At 45.0% G+C, this 18,502-nt stretch overlaps 1 protein-coding gene across 1 annotated transcript in view; it reads left to right on the plus strand.

Moving 5' to 3' along the window:
• Window positions 1-15,096, plus strand: part of shcbp1 (SHC SH2-domain binding protein 1) — a 21,236-nt gene extending 6,140 nt beyond the window's left edge. Inside the window, exons 2-9 of the mRNA XM_042707939.1 lie at window positions 4,558-4,835; window positions 6,330-6,507; window positions 7,393-7,513; window positions 9,334-9,465; window positions 10,323-10,441; window positions 10,599-10,685; window positions 11,694-11,835; window positions 14,402-15,096. Coding sequence (XP_042563873.1) covers window positions 4,558-4,835; window positions 6,330-6,507; window positions 7,393-7,513; window positions 9,334-9,465; window positions 10,323-10,441; window positions 10,599-10,685; window positions 11,694-11,835; window positions 14,402-14,754 — 1,410 coding nt within the window. The 3' untranslated portion in view covers window positions 14,755-15,096. The remainder of the gene's footprint in view (window positions 1-4,557; window positions 4,836-6,329; window positions 6,508-7,392; window positions 7,514-9,333; window positions 9,466-10,322; window positions 10,442-10,598; window positions 10,686-11,693; window positions 11,836-14,401) is intronic.
• The last annotated feature ends 3,406 nt before the right edge of the window (window positions 15,097-18,502 follow it).

The raw sequence follows: 18,502 nt of genomic DNA on the forward strand, positions 1-18,502 counted from the left end.
TCACTGACTCCATATTCAACCCTCCTGGGGCCAGTGTACAAAGCCCTCCGTAGAATTCATACAAACACATGGTGTACGCACACAAACATGTATGAAACCGTACCCAGACAAGATTCCATGCACCTTTTCTCTGCACATCCCAATCAATGCACCATGCTCCACTCGCTCTCCTCCCTCAATTACACTCATTTTAATATGCTAATGATTATAAACAGGCTTTGGCTACACCCATGTTCAGATTGAGACAAAATGGCAAAAGCAAGCAGCAAATCAACCAGAAGGGAAATTTCGGGGGAATGCAAGGTGGAAATGCTCTTATCTGATGCAAAGGCAAGAAAATGATTTTATTTGACAATTTGAAGTCTGGCATTAATAACAAAAGAAAACAATTGAAGTGGCAGAGTGTGACTGTGACTATAAATGCGGTAGGGTCGTACAAAATGATCCTGTCAGTCAGTCTGGGAATTGGTAAGGGGGTTAGCAGTAGAGCTGGGTGGTACGGACCTGGAGTCAGATCTCTGTATTTTTTAGGCTGAATGGCGCTACACGATATATATCTCCGTATTTTCTACAAAGTGGGCTAAATGTTCAGTTGCAAGTCAAAGCCACATGTGAGGTGTTACAAGCACTTTTATTGAAACAGACTGATCAAAATACAATGCAGAGACAGGGTTTCCTTCACTGTTTGAGAATATGTAGCTGCAAATCATAATAAAAATAAAATAAATATTAAATAAAAATAGGCTTATCTAGGAAAATGCTATTTCAGTAGTTTTCATCAACAATAACAGCCTGATTAAAATAGTGTAGGCTACAATTACAGGTTTTCCTCTAGGACCCCAGTAAAATTGTAGAACACTGCACTGGAACTTTGAGTATTGAAATACTTAATTAAGAATATCTAAGATTGAGCTGAAAATCTCCATGGTGATTTTTAAAGGTACGTATGTAGGATTTAGGGGGGTCTTTTGGCAGAAATGGAGAATAGTATTCATAACTATATTTTCATTAGTGTAAAATCACCTGTAACTACGAATTGTTGTGTTTTGTGTTAGCTTAGAATGAGCCATCGGTATCTATACAGGGAGCAGGTCCACATCCATGGAATCCTCCATGTTTGTACAGTAGTCTAGAACAGACAAACCAAAACACTGGCACTAGTGAGTGAGTGCCTTTCGCGTTTTTATGATGCTTGACGACCACCATAGCTTCTCACACTCGCTTGGAAAGTGAGAAGTATTGAGTTGGTTGCAATCTGCAGGCTCACTGCTAGGTGCCAGTAATCCTACATACTGTATCTTTCATGATATGACATTTATTGACTATTGTAGTGACATTGTTTTGCAAAATGTGATTGAACTGCATGAAAAGTGCATATAGGTCTTGATTTCACAATATTTTCTTTTAAAAATAATGGACCTATTTTAAGCATTTACATTAAATGCAGAATATGATTAACAATCTACCAATCTGTATATTGGGAAAATATTGCAATTATTTTCTGTAACAAGCAAGCTCAGGCTGTGAACGTGCTCACAAGTAAGCAAAGAAAATCTCCTCTTGACAGTTCCACCAAGTGAGATTGTATACCTCTAAAAACTATGTAATCATAATCGTGTGTGATTATAATCTGCCATACCGATAAAACGGGAAGTAAGGCAAATGTAAAGACAGCACCGCATTCGCCAAATTGTTTTAGTTTTGTTCCCAGAATATTATGCTGGCACTAAACTTTTATTAGAGATTTATTTCACAATCAAAAAATCTGTCCGGTTTCAGGCAGCATCACAGCACCGAAACTGCTGCTCTTAGAGCAGAACGATCTACTGATGAGTGCAGATGCTTCATTTTGCTTGATCTAAGTGCGGCTAACTGAGTCAGTGAGTAGCACAGGATCCGCATCTAGTTTGTTCAGATCTTACCTTACGAATCAGTGGGTAATGAGATCATCAAACTCGCCTCTCCACTGTGGTCTCCCACAGGGATCTATTTTAGGACCCTTACATTTTACTCTGTAAATGCAACATTTTTACTTCTACTCTGACAATGTTCAGCTTTACTTCTCACAAGCCGCACAAGATAGGCAAGTTGCAAATTATCCGTGAATGAGCAGACATTAATAATTCGATGTCCAGCAACTTCCTCCAACTCAACACCTCAAAAACAGAAATCTTCAGGTGTTTAACTGATATCTTGGGGATTTGTCTGCAAATGTAAAACGGATGTCCAGAAATTAAGGCGTGATCTTTGACTCAAAGTTATGTCTGTCAGATCATGTTAAGTGATTGGTGTAGTCTTGTTTTTATTGACTTTTGAAGGCATTTTTAGATTCCTGAGATAATGAAAAACGTATCCACGCCTTGATGTCCTCACACCTGTATTACGGCAATGGCTTATTTTGAATAGGCAATTACTGAAACGCCTCCAATTCGTTTAAAATGCTGCTGCGAGGTTTCAGGTGTAGAGTGTTGACTAACATTACCCCGATTTTAGCTATCCTGCACTGGCTCCCGGTAAAATAAAAAATCGGTTTAAAAAATATTTTTTTAGGCATTGCATGGTCAAGCACCCAATTATATGGGAACTGCAAATTTTTTATACCCCCTTTAGGCGCTTAAGGTTCTCAGATCAGGCTCTTGTTCCGAAATCTAGATTAAGAAAGGAAGGTGTAGCCTTTGCAGTAGTGGCACCCAGACTGTGGAAACCGCCTTACTCATGACATCAGAACTGCTGATTCTGTTTGGATTTTTAAATGATGTCTTAAAACTCTAACATCTTTATCGGCTCGCTTTACTGATTGAATGGCTTGAACTGATTTTACCGTATTATTTGTTGTTTTACTTGTTTATTTATTTTCCTCTGCTATAGTTTAGGTATATATTTAATTACTCTCTCTCTCTCTCTCTCTATTCGTTTTTACTATGTGTGTAGGGCCAATGATTTTCCGCGATAACGGAAAATGGACGGAATTCGGTTTAAAAAATATTTGAAACCCTTTGAAACGGAATTGCAACTTTCAAACGGAAACATAATTTTGTGCATACAAAATCGCCCAAATCCCCCTGTATTTTGGGCTGCAAGGCTATATTTCTTTCAAATAAACACAACAACGATTGCAACGATGAACAAACATTAATTAAAGAACAAAACCACTGAGAAAATGTCACATCTGCGCTGAACTCTGCTCCGGCCCACGCCCCCCTTTTTAACGGTTGACCCACACACGTCCGCTAAAGCCACATTCAGTCACATTCACTTGCTCGTCTTCCCAATCGCATTTAAAACAAAAAATGTTTAGTCTTCTGTTCTGTTAATGCTGGCAAACAACAATCTAAGAAGGGCACATATTATTCACTCATTTTAAGCCATCAATCTACCTCAGGGTGAACAAAATGAGCTGAAACGGGGAAAAAAAACGGAATTCACCAAAAGCGAAACGGAAAATGCATTTTTTTGAAACGGAAAATCATTGGCCCTATGTGTGCTATTTTGTATTTCCCTTTACACTTGCTGTGGGGTTTTGTTTCTTTCTCCTTGGGGAATTTAGTTTTACTTCTCTTGGTTTTGAGTAGTCCTGTTATGTGCTATTAGTGCTGCTACGCTTCTATTGTTTGGTACATGGTGTAAAGCACTTTGTGCTTCTCTGCGTGATGAAGCTATATTAATTAAATCATTATGTTTTTTTTATTGCCTTTGACTTTGTTGCTGAATCTCCTTCATGAGATGTGTCCTGTGCGACTAGCCCCCATGATTCCACACAACCACTTCAGTGGTCTTGCCTTTGAACTTTTTAAAAAATGTTATTGGTTGTTTGTGTTGTATGCCTGAGTGGTTGCGGTGCCAAAGTGAAGTCCAGAGTGTTTGAAGGACACACTGTAACATGGAAGGACATGGGACATGCAGTGCTATGGCAACTTCAGTTGTGCGAAAAGGATTCTATTAGTCTTCACTGCTGTCTTGCTGCACGTGGAAGTAAACAAAAATGACAAGAAGGGTGACAGAGGGCTACAAAGAGAGAGTGATACATGAATGCTAAAAGCTCACAAAACGTTGTTTTGTCACCATTCAAAGTGGTTTAAACGTGTTCTGTGGTGTACATAATGCATGTAATCTTCCAGCGTTGTTTGGAGTATTGTGTTGCTCTATGCTCTTTTCAGTGGTGTAAGAAGACAGATGTGTGACTAGTCTTAGAATGTGAACCTGGTCAAACTGTTAGATAAACAAGCTGCATAAATATCTTGGCCACTGGAGCCATTTACCATGGGTTGAAAATGACAAATTACTTGTTTGTGCCAAATTCGGTTGCAAGCATGGTAATCTACTTGTGAGTAATTCATCAAATCACCCAATGCCATGATGTGGCCAGTTTTAATGCTTTTGTTTCTGTAGACTGCAAATTCTGTGTGCCCATTGGAAGCTTGAGGGGTAGACGTATGTTAGTTTTTGCCCTTTTAACCATAGCACTAATCACTTAACAGAAAGTGTCACAAAGCCATGCTGAATGTTGAATTACATTTTTTTGAAAGTTTATGGTTGAGACCTCATCTTGCCAAAAAGGTAATATTTTCTTCATATCCGGTGAAATATCTTTCATTCTTTCTCAGATACTACGATATTCTTGAGGACAGGGTGCCTGCTGGTCTTGTGGCGGAGTACCATGCCCTGCTGAGCCGCTGCACTGAGAAGTTCCAGGAGTTCTCCAGCCTGAGGAATGTCCTGAGTAGTGACTCGGACTGCGAGCTGGACAACGTATCTATGGTGGAGGGCCTACGCCTATATGACCAGATCGAGACCCTCAAACGCAAGCTCAGGATCATCGAAAACCCCCTGCTCAGGTTGGACATCTGCCTATACATATATATTTTCCAAATGAGGAATCAGGATATTGTGCTTGTTAAGAGTTTATTTAACTACACTTCATAACATCTATTGACCCAACTCTGATATACTTTCATATGACCTAATGTACTTACAAAGCTGCTGAGACCAACTTTTACTAAGGAAACGCGAGAACTCCTGAGCTAAGAGAAAGATACTGTTGCTACGGCTGATGTCAAGTGTCATGAGCTTGCTTTCAATGACCTCAGTGATTGGTTGATAAGTGTCATGAGCTTGCTTTCAATGACCTCAGTGATTGGTTGATAAGTGTCATGAGCTTGCTTTCAATGACCTCAGTGATTGGTTGATAAGTGTCATGAGCTTGCTTTCAATGACCTCGGTGATTGGTTGATAAGTGACAGGTCTGTGGTGGTCTGTAACAATGAATGATCAAGACGGCTGTTTTCCGATTCTTTTTAGAGTTGGTTTTTGGTGGGTTAGGAGTCTCGACTACTTCTTAGTTGTCCCAGACTTAAAGGCTTGTTTTAGTGCTAAATAACTTTGTGAATTACTCTTGGTCCCAGAGTTAGGACTGATATGCCCATTATTTTTAGGAGTTAAGGAGCTACTTTTAGCCTTAAGATGCTTTGTGAATACAGGCCCTGATCTCTAGCAACAATTTGACGACAATTTCACATTTCACTCTCGGCTGATTTGATTGTTTTCAGAATCATTTTAAATAAATACCATAACCTTGCACCTTCACAAACCAGCTCTCTTTGTATTTCTGCTAAATGGTAATGTAGAGTTTGGGACCTGGATCAAACTGCCTGTCCTCCAATCTAATAATGTGAAATCAAAATAAATACAACCTAATGAGAGGGGAAACACATTTATATTGTTTTGTGACTGACATGTTTGAGTCTCTTTGTCAGATATTGTATTCATTCAGATGTATAGGGCAAAACGGCCTGTGCACAGAGAAATTACATTGAGGGAATTAATTGACTAATGCCTAACCATGTTAGCTGTTACAAATGCCTAACCATGCTATAACACTCACTGCTTGAGATTCTCCACAGGAGTGGTGCTGGCTACTTTGTTTGTAAGATGCCCCGTTTCTCTAATTGAATTTGAAAAGTATAAAAAATTTGAAACTGCAGGAAAATACTCAATCAGTAGCAGAGCTCTCTGCACCTCCCTTGGCACAAATGCTACACAAGAACAAAGTTGTTGTTGTTTTTTAACATAAAACCCCCCAAAACATCCAGGTATAGGTTTTTTTATGACAAGCAAAAAAACAAACGTTTGTTCCTGATGCATGCTTTTTTCCCTGTGTAATCATGAGTGGCTGCTGCAGCAGCATGGCGCTGTGTCATTATGTGGGTGCAGCAGCAGCCGCTGCAGCAGCAGCCGCAGCAGCAGCCGCAGCAGCCCGCAGCAGCAGTGGAGCTGGCTCTCAGGTGCTCTGTGCTCAGCTGAGCTCCACTGACCCGTGCCTCTCTGTGCAGGTATGTTCTGGGCTACAGGGTGAACTCCGGCCAGCACTCCAGCACGGCCAAAGGGCGGCGGGCGTCAGGGGGCCGCGTGGTGCACGTGGTCTGCGCCTCCGCCACCGTCGGCCTCCTGCAGAGCCTGATGGCTGACAAGCTGGGCCCTGAGTACTCCGGAGAAGAGTTCGAAGTGCAGGTATTCATTACTGTCTCTCTCAACCTGTCTTTTTTTTTTTTTCTCGCTCTCCAATTTCCATTTTCTGGTTGTTTGTTCAGGCTCTTAGCAGGAGTTGTTTGCGGAGTGCCCAATCCCTTTAAAATAGGCCCCCGGAATGTGTCGCTTCATTCTCACAACCCAATGAACCTAATCATGTCCCAGGTCTTGTAATTCATCCTTGCATTAAACATGACATTTTTGTGTACAACCGATCTGAATCTCTATGAAGGCAAGGGTGAGCTCCCTCAAGAGTAGCAGACATGGTAGGGTTCTTTTATTTTTGTAGCTAATTTTCCTTTATGTGTATTGTTATATTTGAGGAGAGTTTGTTCTTCTCTGGACCATTCACCCTCCCAGCGCTGCACTTTGAGGCGCGATGAAAGGCCCGCTCACGCAGGCTCCTCAATTTACTTTGGACTCTTCAATGAAGACCGACATCTGGGCTGCTGGCTTGCAGTACCCTGCTTGTTTAAAGCAGCAGCAGCAGCAGGCTGCATCTCCCCATTTTGTAGTAGCGGCTCACAGGTCTAATGCTGTGGGATTTACCAGCTTTGTTGAAGAGGCCTGTTTGTGTGGAGTTGGGTGTTTGGAGTGTTTGATCTTCCCCCATTCTGTGCGCGGTTGTTTCCCCTCCAGGACGTGTAGAGGCAGTGGGAGCGCTGGTGTGTTTGTGCTCATACATGTGTTTTTTTTTTTTTTTTTCTTCACTTTCACAAATTTCTTGTTTGTTCTTTCTTTGAATGAACTGTGGTGGAGTTGGTCAAAGAGCATGCCTGTTGTCTTTGTGAACAGCGTTAGATGCCTCAAACTAAACTAATTCTGATTCTGTGTGTGTGTGTGTGTGTGTGTGTGATTTGTGTGTAGTTTCACAGTGAACCCCAACTTGCGGTGAGTGCCTGCTATGAGGGGGATGTGGTCATTGTTTGCCCCGGTCACTACAACGTCAGCAGCTCCATCAACATCCCTGACTCCATCCTACTTGAAGGTGAGCTCACACAGCCTCGCTAAGAGGATGGCGATATATGCAACAGCTACTGTACTACATTGTCCCGGTTGTAACACCAATATTGCTGTTGGCCACACTAACTTTGAGGGGTTTTAAAGGTGTGCTCAGCTGCCTATAACCTGTTGTTTAATGCTAAAATGTGGGCTTTACTGCATTTTTGAAATGCCCTCACTGATTTCTTTACAGCACCATAAAGAACTAGAATCACCGTTCATGGACGAGTACTGTACTCCTGACATTTAAAAGCCCTCCATCAGCCAGAAGTCACTTTAAAATAAGTATGTTCTGCCCCCAGTCATTTCCATCAAAAGGGGCCATTCATATCTGCTTTATGAAGCCGTCAGCCTCTCCCGGCCGTGATCAGCCTGTTCCGTGGGGCTGCAGTTCATTTCCCCCTCCTCACGCAGAGGGTCGCTTTATCGCTGCAGACCTCTGACTGGATGAAATGCGTGGAGAAGCTCATGGGTGACGCAACTGCCGGTTGAAGTAATGGAGGCTGATGGTGCAATGAGCAGCTGATGATGAGGGGGGGGGGGGGGGGGGGGGGGAGTGAAGGTAATGTGAAGGCATGAGACGGACGGGGGGAGGGAGGGAGGGGAGGGCGGGGTCAGGGACGAGACGCTACAGCACTCTCTCTCTCTTCATGCAAATGGGGTGGCCTGCCAAGTCAGATAGAGAGAGTAGGAGATGGGGGTGAGGAGAGCCTTTTGAAATGTGGAGGTTGGTTTGTTCAGACACACACACACACACACACACACACACACACAGTCATATATACCCTGAAGATCTAGGGAACCACTGGAAGGCAAGATAAATATGCACAGAAAGGGGCAGCGATGGTAATGGCCTCTCCTCTACCACAGGAGAGGAACAACTCAATTAGACCACCAGCGGATTACCATAATAGAAATCCTCCCCCCATCCACCCCAGCACCCCCGCCAGAGGCGCTCAGATTTTTCAAGGGAGCACTCTGAGGTCCAGATCGGACTTTTCTGTCTGACTTTATCCGGGAGATTTTTTATTTTTTTTTGAAAGTGCTCTGGGGGGCTGCAAGCATCTGCTGTCAGCGTGTGGATGGAGTGGGTACTGTCAAAACCAAGAGTAGCGTGCGCTTAGTTGTCACCGCCAGAAGGAGCCGTAACAGGCAGTGCTGTTCGTGGCGTTGGCTTGTAAATGTTCTAGCGCTTTCAGCTCAGGATGCAGGAGAGGCTCCGTGACCCGGCGTGGTCGATATTCAGACCCTGGCATTTTGATGGCGCGGGGTGCAAAGCCAGACTGAGCAGCGAGCCTCCTCCGAGCATTGTTAGGGAGTTCTCCAACACCTGTCTGCAGGAGCAGCTGTCAAAGAGCAGCCAATAACCCAGCCAGCTGTCAGGACACTCTTCATCAAACATGGCCACGTTGGGCCGCCGGGCTGGGTTGGCCTGCATTAATTCGTCTGACATCTATCTGGAATGCCTGTGCCTATTCAAACACGCCGTACAAACCATCAATCCTCAGGTTTTCTGCAGATCGTGCTCAATTAATGGTGGCCGTTTTCAAAGATCCTCAGCGCTCAAATATCTTTGTTCAGCAGACTGTGTCTGAATGACTTAATCCATTTAGAAGGGAGCTTTTAGGGGCCCGGGCGACTATTATATCCTTTGCAGTTCCTTAGCCAAATGTCGTTCCTGCTGGTGTTAGCAGCAATGATCCATCAACATTCTGCCTAATATACAGCCATTATCTGTTGCGATTTTTCTCTATTGCCTCTCAGGGTTGCTCTCTCTTACCCCCCCCACCCTCTTTTCTCTGGCAGGTTACGGGCTGCCGGATGAGGTGGTAATCGAGAAGAAGAGCAAAGGAGACACGTTTGTGGAGTGCACGGGGGCCAACGTCAAGATCTCCAACCTGAAATTCATCCAACATGACGCCATCGAGGGCATCCTGTGTGAGTGCTCCAGGCCCTCTGTGCACCCGTGCTCCCTCAGCCCCCCACACCCACCCACTGCACGGCTCAGCCCACGGAGAGGGTTCAATAATTCATCCTCTCAGTGCTGGCGCTTCTAAGCGTGCTGCAGTGGCCATACATCAGTGCCTGGACGGGGAGGGGGGGTGCTCTCGGTGTGGCCTGTCTTTAAGAAGGAAACTGCCTGACCTCAGAGAGAGAGGGTGCTGAAAATGCAAGTGGCAAGGGGAGAAAAGAACGAGGGATGGGGAAGAGGAGGTGAAAGCAGAGTGGCAGAAAATGCTAGGGAGGGAGGTTGAAAAGAGAAGTCTGGCAAGACGGAGGGAGGTAGAAAAGGTGGTTGAGGGAGAGATGAAAGAGAGAGAGAGAGCAAGGGGCGGGGGGGGGCTGGAGAAAAGTACAGAGGAGCTGAGACAGCCAAAAACAGATGTCTGATGCATAGTTGAAGACCCACACATAGTCTTTTTTGCTTAGGAAGGTTCTGAACTGAGTGAAATGACCCAGAAGTATCGAAGTGGCAGCCATGATGAGATTCTCTAAATGCTGAAGGAAAGGTGCTACAGGGCTTCCTTTCGTATTTCCTCCATAGGATACACTAACCCTAATCCTTACCCATCCTTTACCAAAAAGGAAAGGGGACAATGCCGCCACACAATTCAAGTGTAAGTGCGGTTGGATTCTCTTAGCACGGTGGATTCTCCTTCACATCTGTCCTTGAACTCATGACGTTTTCCAACGAGGTCAAGAAAAAGGGGGTTATGAAAGGACAAAGGACCACATTGTTATTTTTTATATCCTCACCTTTTGTTCTCTTTCCTTCCCTCCCCCCTTCCTCTCAGGTTTGCGTCAGGGAAAGCTGGAAATGGAGAACTGTGTGATGCAGTGCAAAACCACCGGGGTGATCGTGCGAACGTCTGCTGAGCTGACCATGAACATGTGCGACCTGTACGGATCCAAGGCAAGAGCTTTTGGCCGACCTACTGAGATCAAAGCCTAGGGCCAAAACAGCACAGACTCACAGTCCACCTCAGCGGAATCTCAAACTAGGCTTCCAAGCTTTCTTCTCCTGACCTGTAAGATTAAATATGTGCTGTTTGTATGTCTTTGACGTTCAGGGGGCGGGCGTGGAGATCTACCCTGGCAGCGTGTGCAGCCTGCTGGGCAACGGCATCCACCACTGCAAAGAGGGCATCCTGATAAAGGTGAGCACCGCGCCGGGACGTTTGGTATCGCAGGTGCCCAGACTTTGGGGAGAAGTGGAATGTATACAGGCAAGTGGATGGAATGGAACGCAAGGGCCTCCTCCACCAATAGTTGCCTAGGCAACCTTTTTTGCTATCTCGCCTCGCCCTACCTTCAGAGTAATGATCGTGCTGGATCAGCACCAGAGAGTCCAGGCCACTTGGGGGGGGGGCTTCAGGCGGGCAGGTTTTGGTGGGGAGGGGTGGATGCTGCCCTTTTTTTCTTCTCATTGGGAGGGTGTGTTTTTACTGACCAGTCCCTACGCTTTATTCTTGAGGTGTGTGTGTGTGTGTGTGTGTGTGGTGGATTCAAAATAAGCAGACCCTGCAGACTATGCAGGGCTTCATCCTCAGTGCTTTGCAGCCCTCATGGATACTCAACACATGCTCTGCCATCCTTAACGCTGACAGGATTCAGCTGCTCTGCTCCCTCTAACTGGTTCAGACTAGCGGTAAACATCCAGTGGCCATGATGCCTATCGCCTTTTATTTATTTTTTGCTCTTTTGTTTTAATTTGTTGACTGAGCAATCAGTACCTTTCTTCTCGCTTTTAGCTATCTCTTTCCAAGTTTAATTTAAGTCAGACCACATGATGTGGCATTATCTTTGCTCTTGCCTGAATTCAATTTGGTGGAAAGAGATGTTTTGTGTTTAAAAATTGCAACACACACACACACACACTCACTCACACACTCCCTCGTTCTCTCCCTCACACATTCTCTCTCTCTCTTTGACACACACACAGCCACACACACACAGATGGGCTTTCTTTCCCTAATTACCTACAGAGCAGTCTTTGGGTCTTATCTGGTCCCTGGAGGAGTGTGTGTGTGTGTGTGTGTGTGTGTTTATCTTTGCTTGTGCATTTTCTTCTCCCTCCTGTTTGCATTTGGCCAGCAGAACTCTCATGGGTTGCCTTTCTGCTCAACCCCATCCTTTTCATCCTCATTTCACCTTCTCTTTCTCAGGACTTTGCAGACCAATTGGACACCGTGCCAAAAATCACCATGATCAACAACGTGATCCATAACAACGAGGGCTACGGCGTGATCCTGGTCAAGCCAAACGACAACACGAGTAAGGACAAGACTGCCAAGGCGGAAACAGCAGGTAAACGCCGTGAGCGTCTCCCAGCCGAGTCCTCCCCCCCCCCACAGAAACATGTTCAGCAGCTCCGTCCCGGTTCATATAGGGTGTCCGTTCATGAAAGTTTGAAACCGATGACAAGCCTGTGCTCTGAAAATGCCAGATGCAAGCATGTGTAGCTCTCAGAAGACCAGCTCTCCTCCTTGCCCCCCCCCCCCCCGCGCGTCCATTACCAGCTGTGGTTCCCCAGCAAGGAGCTTTGCATAGTAAATGGTACCTTTCCCCCTCAGTGCGTTAATGTCATCTCGTCCTCCCATGTCAGACAAGCTCGGCGTGTGGTACACGGTCGTCTCAGAGCCCCACACGACTGCAAACTCCATTAGAGGAGCTGCTTTATTCACCAAACAAAGTGACATGCTTGCATGCGTATGCACACGCACACATGCACACAAACTGTCAAAGAATTTCCATGCCTCACCTAAACTAACAATAAAGAGTGTTCCAGATATCCTGAATTATATCTGTGGAAATGTATTCATGTGCGTGAAATTTGTATTTGAGCAGGAGCCCCGGGGGCCTGAAAGAGAAGGCCTGTCCATAATGACTCCCACCATCCCAGTCGCTCTTCAGCAGAATTACCATTTTGCTCCCGTGTCCCCATGCCACTTTGGGAAGAAAGTATATTAACGTGGAAATATGCTCAACCTTCAGTGAAGGGCGCCTGTGAACGGAAAGCACTTAATTTCTAAATGAGACTCCACCGAAGACGCCACTGCTTAAAATAAGAGAGGGTGGCACACACAAACCCCCCCCCACCCACCCATCACCCATTCTTCTCTTCTCATCGGCCCTCCCCTGACACCCTCTAATGGAGTCTCCGCTGCTCCGCTGCTCCTCTGCCTGTTAGGAGGGAGAAAGCTGCTCCTCTGCTTGTTACGAGGGAGAGAGCTGCTCACTCCTGCTGACCAAATCAGAGAAAATGAGTGTAATTGTAAACTTGTTTTTGTGAGGGCCAAGCTAAGGGTCACAAAAACAAGAAAGGAATGCCCGCCTAGCCTCTTCTTTCCAATTTCCCTTGTAGAAATGTAAGGCGCGGCATCGATCAGGGTGGCCAGGAAGATGCCAATCGGCAGCAGTGATTACCGGAGATGTTAGAGAAAAATATGCTCTCCATTTAGGGCGGCCTGTTGTTATTTGTAGTGTGCTAGCAGAGACAGAGTGGACCTTTTTGTGAGGCTCCTTTCTGCCTTTTGGAGGTTTACCAGAGAGTTGCACTGTAGTGCTCATTTTTAACCCAAGAAATTGATGTGAAAATTGGGCCTCTTTTCTGCTTTGGCTGGTTGAAACATGGAACACTGGGGTAACTTGCTTTGCTTTGCAGTGCGGAGGGGTTTGTTCCTGAGAGGGTTTTTATCCTGAGAGTGTATGAAATGCTCTTGAAATCATAGAGGATTCAGAAAACAATTTTTAGTGGTAGTCTTCTGAGTGTAATCAGGGTTCAGAGTCATGGCATTTTAAAATCCCATTTTCCAGGCCTGAAAAAGTCATGAAACTATTCATCTATAAATTCATTGAAAGTTTTGGAAAAGTCATGAAATTAGATTTTTGTAATAGTAGTGAAATATAGTAGATAAAGTATATCTTATTGTATATTTTATGGATTATTGCGAGTCACAAAATCCAATCTGGTCCTGGTCTGCCCTTCAAAGCCTTCATCACGTCCTCAACAGAGTAATAAGAAATCTAATTGGGTTTGTCAGACACATCATGGTGATCAAATAGTTCTATTTCTGTGAGGTGGGCCAAAGCGTTCTCTGGATTTACCTTATACGATGTGACAGACAGTAAATGCTTGCAGTCTTAGACAGCTGGGGAAGTTCTGTTTGCCCAATTGATGAGAATTATCTTGATTAGTTAGAGGCCAAGTAAAGGTTGGGTAGATATGCAGCTGAAAATATCTGAAAATGCGTGTAAAGCATTTGTTTAAACGCAAACACGGCACAAATGTTCTGCAGGAGTGACACACACTCCTGTTGTGAAGTACCCATTGTAGTCTACACTATGGCGGGTAGGGTTAAATATTATCTATTGTCGATCCGGTGCATAGTACTCTGTGCACAAATGAACTAAAGACTTAATATTAACTAAATAACTTTAATATTCTTTGAAAGGAAAGCACAAAAGGAAACATTCAGTAGATATGTTGGTCTAATGGAATTAACTGTGTTATTGTATTCTTCCATGGACAACATTTTGTTATGCAAATTTCTGCAAAATGACGTTTCTATTTCACATGTCGGTCGTGAAAGGTCATGGAAATGGAAAGTTTTGAAATGTTGCCAGTTAAAAAAAAAAAAAAAATGTCCACGTCATCTGAAAACTCTTTTATCCTGCTTCAGTCCATCTCCAGTTGCTCTTTCTCAACCTTGTCTGCACATGCTTCACGCCTGAGCTGCAAGTCTGCGGTTTCTTACTTTCAACAACTGACATGAATCTTAGTCAGTGTGTGGGTTTTTGTGACTTGAGTGTGTATCTGTTCAGATAAAAGACTGTCGTTCTCTGTCCCCGACCTCTTCTCCTCTCCTCCCAGATGAACTGGAGGGCGGTACAGCTCCAGCCGAGGCGGGCCCAGCTGCTGAAGAGGCCGCAGAGATGGCTGAGGCGGGCAGCTCGGAGGGTAAGCTCCCCGAGGCAGAGATCCCCATCATCGTGGTGGAGGAGGACTGCTGCTTCGCTGGCGAGGGTCCCGAGGGTAACGATGCCATCAAACGCGAGTTGATGGCCACCTCTGCCAAGAAGCTCCGCCTTCAGAGACCCAGGACCAATCGGGTGGGCTCCATGCAGGCTGACGAGAATCTGCCTTCGCAGGAGATGTTTGTTTCCATCCAGGGCAACCAGTTCAGGCGCAATGGCAAGGGTAGCTTCGGCACATTCTTGTACTGAGGGCCCTTTTATGACAAACACGCACGGACACACTTTAAACTTTTATTTATTCTTTTCCCTCACTGCAGTGACAAAGAGCCCAGATGCGCTAACGAATACCAATAAAGATGCTTTTAACTCTTTTTAAACCTGTTGCTATAATGAATTAATAAAAGTGGTGCACCTCCATCCACTGATATAGATGAGTGTATGGAGGTATGTAACCATCACCTTGTGTTTTGTTCTTTACGGTGACACTGATGTTATTTATGTTAACTGCACGGTTGTTTCTTTTTCGTCTTTTCGTTCATTTTTTTAAATATCCAGGAGGATATGTTTTGGCACTGGAAAATAATTCACATTTATGAGAATACATCACTCCCGCCAAATATACAGCTCTGTTAATACACTAATAAACGGTCTCTCTCTATATCAATTGGCCTCCATGACTCATTTCATGGGCGCTTGCTGTTCTAGTGTAATGGTACCTTAAGGCCTTCCATTGGAGAGGAAGAGAAGGAGGTTTTGAGCTCTTGGTTGTCTTGGCCCGAGGTCTCACCTTCCCTTAGACATGCACAATTGTCTAATTCCAGTTGATTAATTTCCAGCGGATTAAGGGTCTGGAAAAGCCTCATTACATTGCACACAGTTTTGATTAATTGCATAATCTGACGTGTCCCTCCCAAATTTGTGCTTGACCTGCATTAACCCATTTTACTCTACCCACCCAACTCTGAATGGAGTTGTGCAGGTGGTAATTATTTTTGGCGGACGCACTCTGTACGTGTCCTTAGACGGCATGGTGGAGCGGTCGCCGGCTGACCTCTGTGGAGTGCACCTAAATCACAGCCCAGCTGAAGGGAGACGGGCAACATCTCCCTTCCCCTCCCTCCATTAATATGCCGACCTAATGCACCACTTGTGTTGTTCCTGAGGTTTCTTTTTTTTATCATGCCGCGATAGGCACTAGCTTTTAAATAATTTGCGATACAAAGTGGATGCTCTGACATGGGCATTGAATGTTATTTAAATGGATTAAAGCTGTCTTAGAGGTGCCAAAAGGCATATAACAACTTGATAGTTGTATTACTGTGAGGTGGCATATAACGCTCTGTTTTTGTCTTTTGTTGGGAGAGCACAGACCCAAGTTAAGGTTACACTATACACTAGTGGACTCACACAGAAGCAGTGAATATGTTGAAGCTTGTCTGATAAAACCGCTCACAGGTCCTCTGTGGCAGACCTAATTGACTCATCAGAGTGGATTACATGGACACGATTGACCTGATTTTGACAATTCTCATCCTTTGCCTCTTTTATTCTAGCTTTAAAGAAAATGAAGTAGCCTACCTGTTGCCAGTGCTAGACTTGCCCCATATGTTTCAAAGTCATCCAGCTTTGTGTCACAGGGATTTGTAGTTCATTTGTTTTATGACAACTCATGACATTCTCTGAAACAAAATCTTGTAGTATTGATTTCTTTGTCCTTGTTTATAGACTTTTTTCTATTCAATCTCGAAAGGCTAAGGGCATGTTAAGCTCTAGCAAAGTTTTTCTGCAACATGGACTGTAAGGCCAGTATATATTTTGAGAGGTGTTTTTTTTCTTCTTTTTTTCTTTCTTATGGTCAGTAATGAAACGTATCCCTTACCTTTGAGATGGGTAAAGAGGCAGGGGCTTATTGATTTATTTCCCTCAGTGCTTCAGTGGCAGATTTGAGATGTCGAGCTGCGAGAGACGGGGAAATAGAAACCGCAGGACCTTTTGTGCCGCTATTGTTTTTATCTTCAATGGAAGTGTCACTTTCTCAGAGGACCAAAGCCAGCGCTCTGGGCGATGAAAGGATGCCAGAGAGCCTGCGCTTTCAAAAAAATACAAATATTATTCTAATAAAGTGTCATCTCTCAGATCAGTGAGTACCCCCCCCCTGTTTGAAATGGGCCCCTGTCCTTCAGTGGGAGGGCCAGCTGTCAATGCCCTCACCAAGAAGAAGTGGAGGCAGCCCAGATGTGGCTACAGGCTCTGGACCTGTCTGTCTTCCACAAACACACCCCTGTCTGTCTTCCACAAACACATCCCTATCCTTTTGGTTGTTTTTCCTACTCTCTTTCAAGCTGTTACACTGATATGACCTTAACACCGAAGTTGTAATTCACAAAAAACTTTTAACCTTTTGAAAGCATTTGAGATTTGTTTTCGGGGCCGATGTGAACCCCCCTAAACCCACTATTTCAAAACGGAGTTAATGCTACACCTAATGTTAATTACTAGTAATTAGAGGTACTGCACCTTACCTACCCATTTCCCAGGTAATGTCATGGCATGTACACACGTGTATGTCTGTGCCTGGCAGAACACAGAAAAAAACCCTTGGCTCTGGAATGGATTGGTGACTAGACTTGAATCTCGTGCCACCCGTCTGTACATGACTGAGGTCATACAGAGGAACCGGTGGGGAAAGAAAGCAATCTGAGGGAAGGTGGATGAGAGAGAGGGGTGCCGATAAAGTGAGAATGAAAAGAGTGGAAAACCACCTGACGTCTCATTTTCTTTCAGTTTTGAGGCAGCCCACCCCCTCCGCTGTGTCCTTGGATGACCTCAGGCTGATAAAAAGAGGACTTTTTTTTTTGCTTGCACTCCAAAACCTATGTGAGTCTGATTACTTTTCCTTCTCTGTTCCTTTCCTCTATCTGTGTGTGTGTGTGTGTGTGTGTGTGTCCGTCTGTGTAAAATAGAGGGTAAAATAGTGCATTAGAGGGTCATAGAGGTTTTGTCAGGCTGCTCTAATGTAGTTGTAGATTTGGACTGTGGACTGTATGCACCCCCCCAACACACACTTTGACCCCAGGGCCTGTCTCTATGGGCTCCTGTCTCTCTGGGCTCCTGTGTCTCTGGGCTCCTGTCTCTTTGACCCCAGGGCCTGTCTCTTTGGGCTCCTGTCTCTTTGACCCCAGGGCCGGTCTCTCTGGGCTCCTGTCTCTTTGACCCCAGGGCCTGTCTCTTTGACCCCAGGGCCTGTCTCTATGGGCTCCTGTCTCTTTGACCCCAGGGCCTGTCTCTATGGGCTCCTGTCTCTCTGGGCTCCTGTCTCTTTGACCCCAGGGCCTGTCTCTATGGGCTCCTGTCTCTATGGGCTCCTGTCTCTATGGGCTCCTGTCTCTATGGGCTTGTGTCTCTATGGGCTCCTGTCTCTTTGACCCCAGGGCCTGTCTCTATGGGCTCCTGTCTCTATGGGCTTGTATCTCTTTGACCCCAGGTCCTGTCTCTATGGGCTCCTGGCAAATAGTTCATTACATTCCTCTCTGACTGCTAATTGTGTCTGCGTGCAGGGACGTCTTTTAAAATGTCTGCCTTACATCAGCACAATGCAGATAGGTGGCTTTCAGTCCGCGCCTTGGAGAAATTAATAGAAAGTGAAGAAGGGCTTTTCTTCCTAAACTCATTTCTTTCACAGCATAGCGAGCCTCCATTCAGTCGCTGGAGGTCAGGAGAAAAAATGAACGAGGGCAGTGCATTATGGGACTCTGTGTTGATACAGACAGCATGCACTCACTGTTTTCAGGGTCTGGGTAATTCTCTCAGGTGTTTGCGTTTGTCATGGCACACATGCTTTGGCCGTGAGGAGGCAGTGCTTGCTGTATTTCTCAGGTTTGCAGGAAATTACTGTCTGAAACTCCTACTGTTCAGTAGAGCCCAGGGTAGAAGAGGAGGGGTCTTGATGTTGGATGAGAATTCTCAGCTGGCAGAAGTAAACTAGGTTACCTCATAG

Source organism: Clupea harengus, chromosome 6 (assembly GCF_900700415.2).
Source record: "Clupea harengus chromosome 6, Ch_v2.0.2, whole genome shotgun sequence".
Classification (NCBI taxonomy): domain Eukaryota; kingdom Metazoa; phylum Chordata; class Actinopteri; order Clupeiformes; family Clupeidae; genus Clupea; species Clupea harengus.